This window comes from Glossina fuscipes, unplaced genomic scaffold (genome assembly GCF_014805625.2).
Source record: "Glossina fuscipes isolate IAEA_lab_2018 unplaced genomic scaffold, Yale_Gfus_2 0, whole genome shotgun sequence".
NCBI lineage: Eukaryota > Metazoa > Arthropoda > Insecta > Diptera > Glossinidae > Glossina > Glossina fuscipes.
Genome location: NW_023998414.1, coordinates 5,566,471 through 5,581,579, shown reverse-complemented (window position 1 = coordinate 5,581,579; position 15,109 = coordinate 5,566,471). Strand labels below are relative to the sequence as shown.

At 29.9% G+C, this 15,109-nt stretch overlaps 1 protein-coding gene and 1 long non-coding RNA gene across 3 annotated transcripts in view; both read left to right on the top strand.

Moving 5' to 3' along the window:
- The window catches only part of LOC119636970, a 52,061-nt gene extending 51,324 nt beyond the window's left edge, over positions 1 to 737 (top strand). For both annotated transcript variants that reach the window (XM_038032772.1, XM_038032852.1), the window contains exons 4-5: positions 58 to 384; positions 471 to 737. In XM_038032772.1, the coding sequence (XP_037888700.1) occupies positions 58 to 384; positions 471 to 611 (468 nt within the window). In that variant the 3' untranslated portion in view covers positions 612 to 737. The remainder of the gene's footprint in view (positions 1 to 57; positions 385 to 470) is intronic.
- Positions 738 to 5,424: 4,687 nt separating this feature from the next.
- On the top strand, positions 5,425 to 6,274 carry LOC119644689. Its single transcript, XR_005248557.1, has 3 exons — positions 5,425 to 5,568; positions 5,654 to 6,024; positions 6,089 to 6,274. It is a non-coding gene; the product is annotated as an uncharacterized LOC119644689 (long non-coding RNA).
- The last annotated feature ends 8,835 nt before the right edge of the window (positions 6,275 to 15,109 follow it).

Here is a 15,109-nt window from a genome sequence, read left to right as displayed (position 1 = left end):
TATAATCGGCAAATTTATTATTAAATTTCTTTCTCTTCCCCCTACATCCCCCTTCAGTATATACGTGGCGGAGGTCATTGCATTTATAGCTATATGTTCATGATGGAGTTTTCCACTCCTTTTGTATCGCTACGAAGTATTCTAAGTACATTGGGCTTAAAAGAAACCCGCATATATATCATAAATGGGTTGATAATGTTATTGTCGTTTTTTATCTGTCGTGTGTTGATGTGGCCTTATGTTATGTGGCGCTATAGTTTGGAAATTAAACTTAATATATGGCAAGCTATTTATGGTTTACCAGCTGGTTGTATTATAGGAATCTTAGTGCTATTCCTGCCACAGCTCTATTGGTTCTTTTTAATGCTTAAAGGAGCCTTAAAGGTATTGCAAATAATTTAAAAAATATTTGAAAAAACAATATTTTTCTCATTTTTTTTTTTTTTTTTTTGTATTCTCCTAATTTATAGGTTTTCTTTCCGATCCAATCTATAAAAAAGAAAATGATTTTAGATAAAACAATCCTATCAGACGTCAACGGTCAGTGCTCAAACGGCAATGACCGGTCAACGAAAAATGGTTCTTTATTGCATTCTCTTGAAAAGCTTTAAAATTCCGTTCATGTTTTTCATAATTTTAAGATTTTTCTCGTTATATCCCAAACCAATAATTATACCTTAACATATTTTAAACTTGTCAGTAGGTGTATTTATAATTATAAAAAAAAAAAAAAAAAATCATAATAATAAAAATAACAAAAAGATAGTTGAGATAAATTATCTATCGAATTTGTGTCCAAAAGCATAAAATATGAAGCAAAAAAGAAAGAAAAACCCTGATAAATGGCATTTAAATTAGCGAGAATAAAGCCACGTGCTTAAACGACGATCATGTAAACACCCGTCATTTACAGTGTAACCTTTTTCCGTTTTTTTTATTTCATTCTATAAAATTTAATTTAATTAAACAATTTTATCGCGTTATAACTTTTAGTTGTTATTTAATTTTTTAAAGAAATTCCACAAATGTTCTTAAAACAATTTTCGCATTTTTTACACACATTTTGTAAATAATAGGAAAACATCTTCCGTTATAATACCTAAAAGATATGATCTTGTACTTTCTCATTATCTTATCTCTCTCTTTACTTTGACGATTATGTACTTTATTTTGTTATTCTTGCGATAAATTTATATTCTCTCTTCCATGAGATTTTGCGTCGCAAATGAATATATCAAAAGATATTCGACGAATAATTAAAATCATCATATATCTTTTGCTATAAAAACATACTATTGCGATACAATGGCTCATCGCTAACGTTTTACCTGTAAGCTTAACCTTACGCCGCACAAACTTTATTTCTTCAATAACATAAGTAATGAAGACTCTAAATCGTCTTAGTCTCCAACAGAAAAAAAAAGAAAAAAAAAACTGATTGATTACAAAGTATAAAATGGGACATCCGTTGATTTTTTTTTTTTTTTATCGACTATAAAACAAATAATGGCCAATTGATTTCATAAAAATACAAATTTTTCACATATTTCTTGTTGAAAAGTGACTCGCAACGACGATTTGCTGAAGCCAACGCTCATCATCGACATTCAATGCAAAACATTGCTTATACAAAACTTTACAAATCTAACGCAATATTGCCCAGATAATTGAAATGATAGCAGATTTTTTTTTTTATTTTTATAACACTAAAGTGAACCGCGGCCCATCATTTACACCCTGCACAACTCTTCTGAATCCATTAGTATAATGAAAGATGGACCTATTTCAAATCGTTCTGATAGATTATCGGATCTGACTGAACATCCGCACAACTTCATGTAATCTTGTGTGTATACAAACAGTGTAGAGTATAATGATTCAAAGAAAATTGGTGATTAAAGAAAAAAATTGCATACAATTAACCGAAGCATTAAATTTTTCTCACTCTAACATATAATATACTAAGAATTTTTTTATTTCCGCTTGTACTGAATATCTTATAAGATTATTATAACAATTAAAAAAAAAAAAAAAACCAACAGATGGCCCACCGTAGATTTTTTTTTGAAAAACAGCTATATTTGCGTTATTGTGTTGAAATGGCATTACATGAAATAGCCATTTCATAATTTTTGGAATCGCACAAGCGAAAAAAATTTATTGCAATTAAATTGTTTTCGTACATACACTAAATTTTTTTTACAATTAACTGCAATCATGAAGCAGTTTTTTAGGTACTTTAATAAAATGTCGTTAATAAAAAATAAAATTAAAAAATTTATTTATATAAAAAATTATTCTTTTTTTTTCTTTTTTTTTTTTTTTTGTATTATATATGTACGTGAAATCTAAAATTCATTGGAATTGCATACTAAAATCTTTCATGCGATAAATTATAATGGTATGCAATTGAAATTATAACATGAAATAGTTTATTTCGTCTTTTCACTTTCTATTCTCCTTATCAAATGAAAATAAAATGTGGAAATGTCTCGAATAAAAAAAGAAAAATATTGGGAGATATTAGAAGAAAAAAATATTTTTTTAAAATAGAGCTTAAAATCAAGAAAAAATAAGAAGAAAAATTATGCAAAAAGAAGCTTAAAAATGTAAATTTATACTTCCAGAAAATATACGAAATAATTGCTTTATGACAACATGAAAAAAGAAAAATTAACAATCCAGACTACGTCTTACCAATAGAAATTTAATATTATTCGATGTGCTTTCCCATAAATGTTAATAATTAGCTATTTGGTACTGATGAGAAGAGAGAAAACAATATTATGTATAAGAGTTTAGAAAAGTAAAAATTGAAAATTATTTAATGAAGATTTACAATAAATTAATTAATAATAATATCTTAAAATATCTTAAATTTATTAACGTAAAAATATACTTATAAATGTTTTACAAGAACAACAATAAACGAAAATAAAGTACAATATAATACAAAAATAATTTATTTTTAAATAAAATCATCTCTGTTCTATGCCCTTAACACTAGAACTACCGAGTATGTAATTTTGATCGTTTTTAAATTTCGATCTTCAAAAAAACGATTAGACCCGATGTCATATATTAAAATTTTTTTCGTATTTTTTATTTATGTGAAAAGATCTTGAAATTTCTATTATTAAGTTTTTTTCTGCCTACTCTAGTTTTCGAGATACCGATAATATATATCTTTTTCTACCGAAAGGGGAATGCGTGCTCTAATATTTAGGGTAAATCTTTTTTCAATTATCATTTTCCATTACTTATTTCCAATGTGTAATATATTTACTGGGAAGTAATAAATGGAATGTTATTGGATCAACGTCAACATTTTTGGGAAAAGGAGAGAGATTAATAATTTACCGAAAGAACAGTTACTATTAAAAAAAATATTAATTTCAGTGTTTAATTTTAAGAGAAAATATATATTTTGCATTTTATTCGTCAGAACATTACTAAACATCTAAACATCTAGAGGAGAGATAGAAGAGCTAAAGCGACCAAGTGAAGGAAGAAGAATCGGAAACAATCAGGAAACCATTAAAATCATTAAAAAGAATAACAATTTCTTTTATATATATATATATTGTTCACTTGTTGTAAGATAACGGGATTGGGTATACAAAATTTGCGCCCGAAACAAAATCAAATTTTCTGAGAACTTCATTAAGGAACCTTTGGAGCGCTCACAAAATTTAAAACGATTGGCCGTTGCAGTTTTAAATACATCTCTCTGCGTTTTATATATGATGATAGACTTTGTGATCATTTCTAGTATTCATGCTAACGTTATGGATATGTGATGAAAGCTATTTGCCGGGTAATGCGATCACAATAAGGCATCATTCCACTAGTTTGATCGGGTTCATTGTAAAAAAAATTTCAAAACAATATTTTATAATCAAATAGGACATATAAGCCACAAATTTATTTTATTGCGTTAGTCCATCTCCACTCAAAGACCCAAAAAAAAAAAAAAAATATATGCATATAATATATATATTTATGTGTAATGTACATATATATATTCACATATTTCATTACTCAACCGTATATAACGTTTCGTAGAAGAAAAAAAAGAAAACTCGCGAAAAACTGCTAAACAATTCAAGTAAAACAATTTTTGCAATCGAAATTTTGCCAAAGAACTTAATGGTTTTTTTTTTTTTTGCAAATTATATATATAGGTAAGTTCTATTTTATTGCGGCAGTACATATATGCTCGTTATTATCGTGTACATCTATTTTAATTATCAGTTGCTTGTATCTTAAGACTAAAAATACACTTTTAGACTAGTATGATGTAAAGCTTCATGATAACTTTAGTGGGTTCTAGAAATGTTTAAAATTTTTTACTGCAAAGTCAAATTTTGTTGATATCATAAATATTATATAATTACGTTTTCTCAATATTTTTTTTCTGCACAAATATGTTATTTCAAATTTTCCAAAAACTTTTTTGTATACTAGCGTAAACAAAAATTCAAATACATTTTGCATTGCGATTACGTTGCAATTTTCAGTAAAAAAGTATGTTAAAGACTAAACGCAGTGATGTCGAAAGTTTTTATTTTCATACTGACTGCGTTTTTTTGATAATTTAAAACCTTTATCACTAGTTCTTTTCAGTTTTGAGAAATGACAATTGCTGACCATATAAAAATTTATATAAAAAACAAATTTCTTTAGATTTCATGGGGTGTCGTATGATATGTTATTTTATTACTCGCATGTGTGTGAGTATGTGCAAAAATAACGTCTGTAGCAATAAAAACAACAGCAAAAACGCGAAGGCAGGTTGAATGCAAAAATTTGCGCTCAAAATTGTTGTAATGAACTACATGTGCAGTTTATAAAGCATTACTTTTATGGATAAAATGTTAGTTTTCTGGTGAGACGTTGAGTGCATATTTCGAATAATTGGGTCTGTGATTTTAATCCTTGTTAATGGATTAAGAATTTTTTTCATTTTCGTTTATATATATATAACATAAACGTATATTGCATTTAAGTTCCAGAATATTTAGAACTATGCAAAATAAATGAATTATTCAATGTTAGTAAAGACGCGCGTTTATTTATTTGTCAATATCTTCTAAAATCTGCGGGATGCATGTATTGTTTACTTTGTTTGTAATACTTTTTCCTACAAAACGCAATTTATTTAATTTTATGGATAAAGAATTAATTCCTCCGTTCTAAATGTTTGTGCTTTTTCGCAAAATACGTTATTATAAATTTTACACAATTTTTTTACAATTATGTGTACAGATGTGCAATGCATGCTATGTTTTGCTTTATGTTTCATTTCGTCTTGTTTCATTTTTCGATGTCGACTTTCGTTAGGTTTACGCGTCAATGGTTTTTTATACTTTACTATTTGGTTCCAGCTCTGTAATACGGCAAATACCGGCACAAGCGAACGTATTTTGAGGAAAAAGGATTGTCCAGTGACGAAGCGACCACCAATTATTTGTTTTCGAAATTTCATCAGTGGCGATGATGTTTGTGTGGTTAATTAAATTAGCCACACTTTGCCCAAGAAACCCAAAAGAGTTTAAAAAAGATAAGGTAAGACATATGCTTCAACTCTACTTCGCTATTTTGCTATATTCATATATATGTACTTATAACATACGTATGTTTCTTCCAATAGTTTTCTCCACAACGCAAATAATTGCGAATATACCAGCAAGATAATGAAATTAACATAATAATAACCTTTCTAACAACATAAAAATGTTGAAAGAAAATTATTTTGGGGAAAAAATCGTGCATAGAAAATTCGGTTTAATATGAAGTCTTTGGAATTTTCGCAATGGTCACTTTCTTAGGACATTGTCGATGTGAGAACTTGGTAATTGCTGCCTTTTGGCCCAAAAGATTGTCGGATGAAAGCTAACAATATGATCAAGCTAGAACAACAAAATCCACATAATATCATGTAGAAACTGAACATATTGTATACGCCTTTTCGCCATACAATTTGAATAAGTTTGAATTTATGAATCTAAAAGCGATTGGAAGGTAAAGTACATGCTTCAACCCTATTTTGCCATTTTAATTAATATAAATACATTTCCATCAACAGTTTTGCGTATAACGGAATCAGCTGAACTACACGACGAAATTTGCACAGAATTAACGTAACGAAAATGGAATCAAAGTTAGTGTGAATTAACAAAAAACGCAAGTATTGACATTTGTTTTAAGTTTAATGTTTAAAGGAAACATCAAATTGTTTTTAAAGAAAGTGCTTATTCATAAATTCATACCATTGCATTAATATTTAAACAATGATAAGCATAAGTTCTTAATTTTATTTACGACATCTTCTTAAACAATATCTAGATTTAAATAAGTTTGCAAAAATGTAACCATGAGTACTCAGTTTTGATCTACGCTATGTTTCAAACGTAATTAGAAAAAACTAACTACTATCGGAACTTTTTATAAAACAGAATAGAATACTTTGATACTGGTGATTAATCTATTTTTCATTTATTATGGTACTATTTAATTCCAATGGGTAATGTTTATGTTGGAAAACAAGAGAAATATTTGAATGATTTTCGATAGATCAATTACTATCGGCAGAAATATTAAGTTCAGTACTGGCTTTTAAGGCAACATATGTTTCGCATTTTATTTATCAACATTATTTTCTATTAAATAAATTGAGGATATTTTGAAATCTAAATTCATTTTTCACATTTAAGTATTTACTATTTTCTAACTAATTGGAAAGAGTGGATGTTATTATGTCCACTTAGCTGAATCCAATTCTATGTATATATGAAATGGTACCTACCTAAAGCTTGAACAAATATAATAGTACTTTATAATTATGAACAAATATAATAGTAAAAGTACTATTTACTTTATGGGTAAACCTAGTTGTTGATACCACTTTGATGCAAATTTAGTGAACATTCGCATATGAGTATATGTGTCTGGCAAAAATATCCGAATTTTATATAACTACATGGTTAATATTTACATAAAGAACACGGTTTCAGTTTAATAAATTGTGATCTTCCTTACACTCAGTAAAATAAAACGCCTGCTCCCACCGTCTGTAGAAACTGAAGCGATTTTCTTACGCAACTTGCGAAAAGTTTAACTTTCATTTAAACAAATATAAAGCAATGAATGGTTATCACTTCAATGAAAGTTATAGTGGTTTACTTACTACCCAGATGGTCGAAGATGGTGCCGCCTGATCTGCCCTTCTACTTCAAAGAAAGAGAAAAGCATTGAAAAAATATAATATACATAACCAATAAAAATTACTTCATTAATTCTCGGGATATTAGCATCCACAATGCAATCAATAGCCCTAAGTGGACGAGCTTTCAAGTCCTTGAAGTAATTGTCCACAATTTTGACGCGAAGCCTCAAAAAAAATCGATTTATTCCTATTGGCGTAGGAAGTGAAGTTGATACCTTGGACCGACATGGTGACTCCATAAAAATAAGCTATTTTTATTAGTATCCCAGAAAAATGTTCGAGGCCCTCCGGCAACCCATGGATGATGAAGTTCGGTCTATTAATTACCTTATACATCGCATAAAACTCCCAGATGCACGCCAATAATTTGGCATCAACAATCTCTTGAACCTGTTGAGTCTGTTGTGTTTGTTTGTTGCATTTCTCTCCATTCATTTGAATTTCATCGCTCCTTAACCATAGTTCAGTCCTGAGAGCACTCAAAGCATTATCCCCAGATTTCATAGAACATTGCATTTAAATAGGTCTTGTCCATTTTAGAGGTGGGATCAACATCCACCATATGTGGATTTTGTAAACATTTTACTTCATAAGTGCTCAGTACAGCCTCGCTCAGATCTGTCAAGCAGCAAGTATTACGCTCGAACGGTAAATGAAATACACAGAATGAGATTCACACGTACAAGAACACCAATGCAGTTCAAATTCCAACGAAATTAAATCAAACACCCAAAATAAAATCTGAAACTACGGCAGCAGTAATCATACAAGTCGTTAATATATTGTACTTATTCTGGTAAGCTTTGGAGAGAGAATTAAAATCTCCGTTATACAGCAGAGATATTTTAACATAGTATACAGTAACAATCAGAAATGTATTACTGGCATTCTTGTGATGGTTTATTTAGCAGCTTTTAAATTAGACTCTGCCTCTGAACACAGAGTTGCTGTTATATTTATGGTAGAAGTTCGGCATTTTGGAACGTAATTACGTTTCTTTCTTACTCTGATTTTTCTTCAGTATTTACAATCAAGTATGTTGATTTCTGTTTTGTTCATACAAGTGTTCTATTCATTACATTCCTTTACTGCATTCATAACCGCTCGCTTATATTGTCTTATTTCCAATGCGCCAAAATAAGGTATCGGCTTTCGACAACGGAAGCGCTACGCACCTAAAGGTGCAAAAAAAATGGGCATAAGTTCATTATTCAAAATAAAACAAATGTTTTTATACATTTATACGATTCGTGCAAATAGGTAAGGCCATCCGTTAGTTATCGGAAATCAAGAGAGTTCATCCCGTCTGGACAGTTAAGCAAACGTTTTGATTGCGCAACTTCTTTTGCCTTGGATTTCGCCGTGAAATTTGACAAGAAAAAATTGGTCATACATTGCATTAAAAAAGTGGAATTAATGCTTTGATATTTTTTTTTTCTAGTTTGTCTTGTTTTGTGTATGACGCAAGCTTTTCTGCATCAATTTTTTGTTTTTTTTTTCGTGATAAATAAACGGAATGAAACTATTACTGTTAAAACTGTAAACCGAAGCTAAGAAGAAGAAAAGTTTGAAGATTTTGTATTTCTTTCATTCTATCTTGCAAATCAAACGAAACGATAATATAATAGCTAGATGTTTAGTGTTTGAGAGATGAAACAATAATAAACACATACATTGAATGTTTTGATTTTTTTTTTTGCTTTGGGTTTGGGAATGTAATGTTTTGTACAGTCTAACTAAATGAAGGAATGGTCAGGAGCCTAATCGGTTGGTATGATTCGACCAAACGTTACGTCCGTTACGTTCCGTAGAACTGACCTTAACTAGGTTATTGCTAATCTTGCATTGTAAGGCTATATATTATAGTGTAAACTTAGCATAAGTTATTGATAAAGTGCGACAGAGTGCGATAAATCGATAATGCTACAGTACAAAGATGAATTTTATTGCTAAAAGTGTGGATTATAAATTACAATTCTTATAAACTAACTCAGAATTATTATGCTACAATTATAAAATCATAAAATGATGCACTTGCACTTTTGCGTTCGTTTACACCCAGTTTAGCCAAAGCAACTGTCTTGAACACGGCGATGCATTTGCCAGTTATAACATCAAATTACACTTTTTTAAAATACCCTGTGATATCCCCATCTCGCAATGATATCGCGCTTTACGACGTACAAGTTGCATGCAACGGAGTTATTTTCAAAAGTCGCATTGTACGGGATATGATTTTCGCAAGGTTGTTTGCGTAGTTAATGTTGCTAGTGATTTAACAAAACGAGAAATAAGAAAAACGAAAAGTGTTACGTGTTTTATGAAATTTCTTCTCCGACATCATTTATCACCAATCGATTGAGTGATGGTAAAAAACCGTCAGTTATATGCCGCTTTGTTGACAGGCGATGAACGATTTTCTTTTTGCAAAAGAATTATTCTGGATTTGCATAAGTTTGTCACACTTCGAAGTGGATGCATAACAACGATATGCAATCACACTACAATAGTCTTATAAATCTTTCATCTAAATGAAGTAGAATATCTTCCTGAAAGGTTCTATTTTAGTTCTTAATAAATTTAATATAGTATTCTCAATTTAGTTTAATTTTTGATTCCTTGTTGCTCCTTCTTTTTGAAATCTTTTTAGTAAATGCATATAACCACTGCAAAGAATATATTATTAACCATATGATTATGTATTGTTTTCGCAAGAATACATCACCGTTTTGATTATCAAAAGTCACACATGCAAACGTTTCAAAAATTTGCAAAAATTTGTATTTGTGCACAATGCACAAAAGAACTTTTATTTTGATAGTTTGTGGGCCATCTACAACGTAGTCATTGTGTTTTAGTTTACATTTTATGTTGTGTTCATGGTTCATTCATGTTGTTTCAAATTTTAATACAGGCTTGCATTGAAAATAGCGTTGCCATGTTTCAAATTTAGTGCCTTTATATGTCAATCGGCTTTGTACTGTATTAATATTTTACTCCAGCTATGTAATATGGCGAATATCGTCAAATGCTGTATTGCTGAAAAATGTTTTCAATAGATTTAAGTGCTTTGTGCGAATATATTGCAGAAAAAGACTGAAATTTTACAAATAAAAAAAGGAGGTATAAAAGGTAAGACATACACTTCAATTATACCTTGTCATAAGGATTCACTAGTATACATTCATTTCCACCCTAGTTCCTTTATAATGTCATTAATTGCAAATGCTTCACATAAAGAATTTATAAAAAGGAGGCTTTATGGAAAAACAAATCATAATTTTGCATTACTGTGTCAAACAATTGCTTTCAATGTGGAACAAGGACCACTTTCACCTGAAATGTCATTGTTTACCTGAAAATGCGCTAATACCTCTGCAAGGGTAAAACTGTAACCAAAAAAAAAGCAATATGTTCATACGAAATTAACTATGCTGTCAATATTATGATTATGAATGCCGTCCTATTTCATTATGAAATTTAAATAAAATTGGAGCAATAGAAACATTGGGGAAATACCAAAGCAAATTTTTTTTTAATCTGAACGAAGCCGCAACGTCTGATGAAACTATACCAGGAGATGATAATAGTCGAGTGAATTTTTATTATTACAAATGGCAATAGCACACAGAGTCCCAAAATTTGTACGAGATTGAAAGAAGCAAGAAGACATCAATCCATGCCAATTTCAGAAACCGCAAGTATTTACAAAAATCTACCATTGGAATATATATATATATATATATATATATATATATATATATAACGTAATTATAACTTTGATCCTACTTACCGTTTCAAACAAATTTTTGCATTTAAATATGTTTAAAAATATGTATCTACATGGCTTTTATCCTACGATGTTTGTTTCAAACGTAAATAGAGGAACATAACTTCCATTAAGAGAGTTTTCCATAAAAAAAGCCACTATAAACGTGATGCAGAGAGTATTAATGCTGTTGGGCATTCTCTTTTGTCAATTCTATTATTTATTTCCAATATGGGTTACTTACATTGCAAACTAACAAATTGCAAAAGAACTCTCCATCAGCACTAAGAGGCTATGTTAATGATTTCCGAAAAAGCAATTAATTGCTTTCGAAAAATACCAATTTTTAGTATTGAATTTTCGGGTGAACGGAATTCATAGTCTATAAATTAATGAATATCATTCTAATATTGACATATGTACTTGAAGTAGTAGCTGTACAGGACTCGCAGCGATATGAGTGCATTTTCTTATTAGAAGTCAAGTGTTGTCTGGCTTGCCGCTAACTAACATAATGAATGAAATATGAAGCAGGTGGCTTCTGATATCCAATCCAACCCCTTGAAGTAAATTAATTGAAATTCCTCATGTAAACATAATTGAGTGGTGCAAAACGTTATGAGCTTATACAGCTATATGCTTAATATTTGCAGATTTTATTAGACTAAAAATAAATGAATAGTGGGCCAAATTTGATGGCGCTTTAGAAGAATTGCCCATATGCCATTGTCGTGCGACTAACAGTTATGTTGCGTTTAACTTTATCTTTTAATTGCCACCCCTTACCTTATTAAGAGACATAGATGTTTAGCTGTGACCTTCTTTACTTTCTTATATTTCGGGTGAATTTTTTTAAATATTCGACCATTTGAAATGATGAAGTTTTCTTCAGTCTCCACTTTTTCCTTTTACGAATAATATTGGTTATTCATAAAGTAGTAATTGTTTTCGAGTGCAAATTCTTTTATTAATATTTAAAAGGGGGTCTATTTTCCGAGATTTTGCGGACTTTGGATAAGAAACTGATCAGGGATCGGTGAATCAAACTGATCGGGATTGGTTTGTTCTACTCATAGACCTTATTTCACCATTGCTTTCGCTATAATTTACAATTCCATTTTCGATAGCAGTGTTATGTGTAATGAGTTTTTGTTATTTTAGAGTTCTACATTTATAATTTGGTTGTGATATGTGTGCCACTGGATTGTGATTTTTAGGAAAATGTAGGTTTTTTTACAATTCTTAGAAGATCTGTTTACAAATGAATTATATATATGTAAAATTTTCTTCCACATCGCTTGCCTAGTGTGTTGCACTCAAAGACCTCATTTTACCATTGCTTTCGCTATACCTCACTATTCCAATTTTGATGCCAGTGTTGTGTACAATGCCTTTTTGTTATTTCAGGTTTTTGCTTGCACAGTTTTGTTGTGTGTTGTATGCGTGTCACTGATTGTGATTTTTTGGTTTTGTTCACAACTCTTAGAATATCTATTTCCAAAGGAATTATATACAGGGACTTTTATTTACAAGGTTGCTTCTGGATTTGTTTCATTAAATGCGTAGGTGATTTCCGTTACAATATTTCAAATTGTAGTGTTGGATTTTTAAAAAAAAATCTATTATAGCATGTGTTTACAACAATTTAGGATCGTTTAATCTCTCCCAGACATAAATAACTGGAAGAGATTTGTAATTTTTCAACTGAACTAAAATGTAGCTAAAATTTTGTGGAGAAGTATATTTGAGAATCATTAGCATACAGATGAATGCTACGCATATTGCAACATGGAACGGAATCGTTTATGAAAATGTAGAACAAAATTGGCGCTAATGCAGAGTCTGGTACATTTTTCTCTAACTGATACAATGATAACCATTTTTGAAATAAGTCTTGATTAGTATGATTGCTAGATAGAATTAAAATTCTAGTTTTCCACAAGCTCTAAATCGTAATTCCTAGTGCCAAAAGCCTTATTTATTTATTTATTTATTTATTGACTTATTTATACATGAAATTCATCTAAGTCAAATTAACAGTCAAATTTAAGTAAATCTTAATAGTAAATCTTATACTAATTATTTTAAGAACCTAGTATACAGTATACAGGAAGATGTGAAAAAAGAATAACAAAAACAATGTAACTTAAAGTAATAATTCATGTATAAATAAACAAGAAAGAAAAAAAAACATAGAAAAAACCAAGCACACTCACAACAAGGTCAAGTGGACCCCTAAACCATTGCAAACATGCATAGAAAAGTCAATTATTAATAAAGTTGTTAAATTACTTTCATCACATTCACAGCGAATGTCGTTAAACACTTTTGAAACTCAAAACATTCTTTTGATCTCATAACACTTGTTGTCAATATCTGGTTTAACTTATGTTTCACTTGTGCGCACTTACGTGCAATAAAGCATCGGACAATAGGTAGTTTATGTAATCAATTTTATGCTTGCTACGGCTTCTTCTGTTTAAACGACATAGCTTGAAGCATTCACTTATGCGCCTCAGAATTAACACTGTCTAGATAATATTCGCAGTCTGTTATCTAGTGTGTGATCCACTTTGTGTAAATACGAAGGATAAATTCTGTTCAATGTTAAATGATTAGTATTAAGATCTCTCCTAAATTTTTCAGTTATTTTTGTATAGTTATTACTATTATACAAAACATTTCCATTTTTATTAAATTTTTATGCGTTTTTCCTTAATTTCCTTTTTTTCCTTTCTCTTTAATAACAAATAACTTGAAAATATAGAAAAAATGACATTCGATGGTTTTATTCACCATTTGCATACGATTTTTTTTCTTTTGAAGTTTTTGCTTTTCCACTATCGCACTCTGGACAAACGGTGTCCGCTCATTTAAATTCATGTTAGCCCAAACTATTCCAGCCTCAGCGATTGCGTCATTTAAACTCAAATCATTAGCACTTTTTTCACGCCATTGATTCACGAACATCATGAAGGCACTAGGCTTTGATTTCTTAGAAGGCATATTTCCAGCAATCTCGAAAGCAATAACCGAAAGAATACAAGTTTTCATGAAATTTTCAGTAGAAATGGATTCTTAGTTATACTCAAGACATTTGTGATTACCACAACTTCTCCCTCATACATAATCGGCTTGCAATCCAAAAACAATCTGCCATTCTAATAATTTGATAATTAAAAGGGGATAGCAATTTCTTCTTACATATCGTGCTATTGTCTGCCTCGCCAAAGGCAAGGGCTAGAGAACCGCAACGCCAATTGTAGATATCCCAGCAAAACATTAAAAAGAATTTTCAAAATAAATTAATGCGCTATTCTTTACTGTGATAGTTGAATTAATGCGTGAATCTTTTTATTTTTAATTACGGCTTATATATATAATTCTTATAATTAAAAGAATGAGAATAAAAAAAAAAAAAATCATTGGAAAATGCCAATGTTACATATTTTAGTACATAAAGGTAATCGAAAAAATAAAGGCGGAAGAGAAAATGTAAATCAGCATAATTAGCGACTGTTATTTTGCAATTGCAATTTTTTTTTTTTTTTTTTTATAGTGATTTAAACAATATTTATTGTTGTTGCTGATAAGTATGTTTAATAATAAATTCGATTTTTAACAATTTTTTTTTTAAAAAAAGTGTATTGCATTACAACATCTACATCAACAATTACCTCTCAGCCGCGGTTTCTTTGAAGGATTCCGAGTCTGTCTCAACAATAATACTGTAGTTAGCCTTGTTATCCTTTCTAACTTCTAATGATTCTTAACAAGCCTTAATTGAAGATCGAATTTTGATCCCAAAAATTACTAATAATCTTTAATAATCTTGTCACTCTCATATCTCTGGCTAAGATCTGCTATTTTTATCTGGTTGTCTGTACAACCTGTAATCTATTGGCGGGAGATTCGGCAATCTCTCAATGGTAATCTACCAAGTTCATCCTTATTAACACAATCTATCGCTATCACCCCATTATTCTTGCGCCCTTCGACCGTAAGATAAATTTTATAAACTTAAAGAAATATGGAAGATGTCAAAATTATTTGAATATTTGCTAGTGTAGTGAAAACACTCAAATTTAATATTCTTTAAGTCTTTATTACGA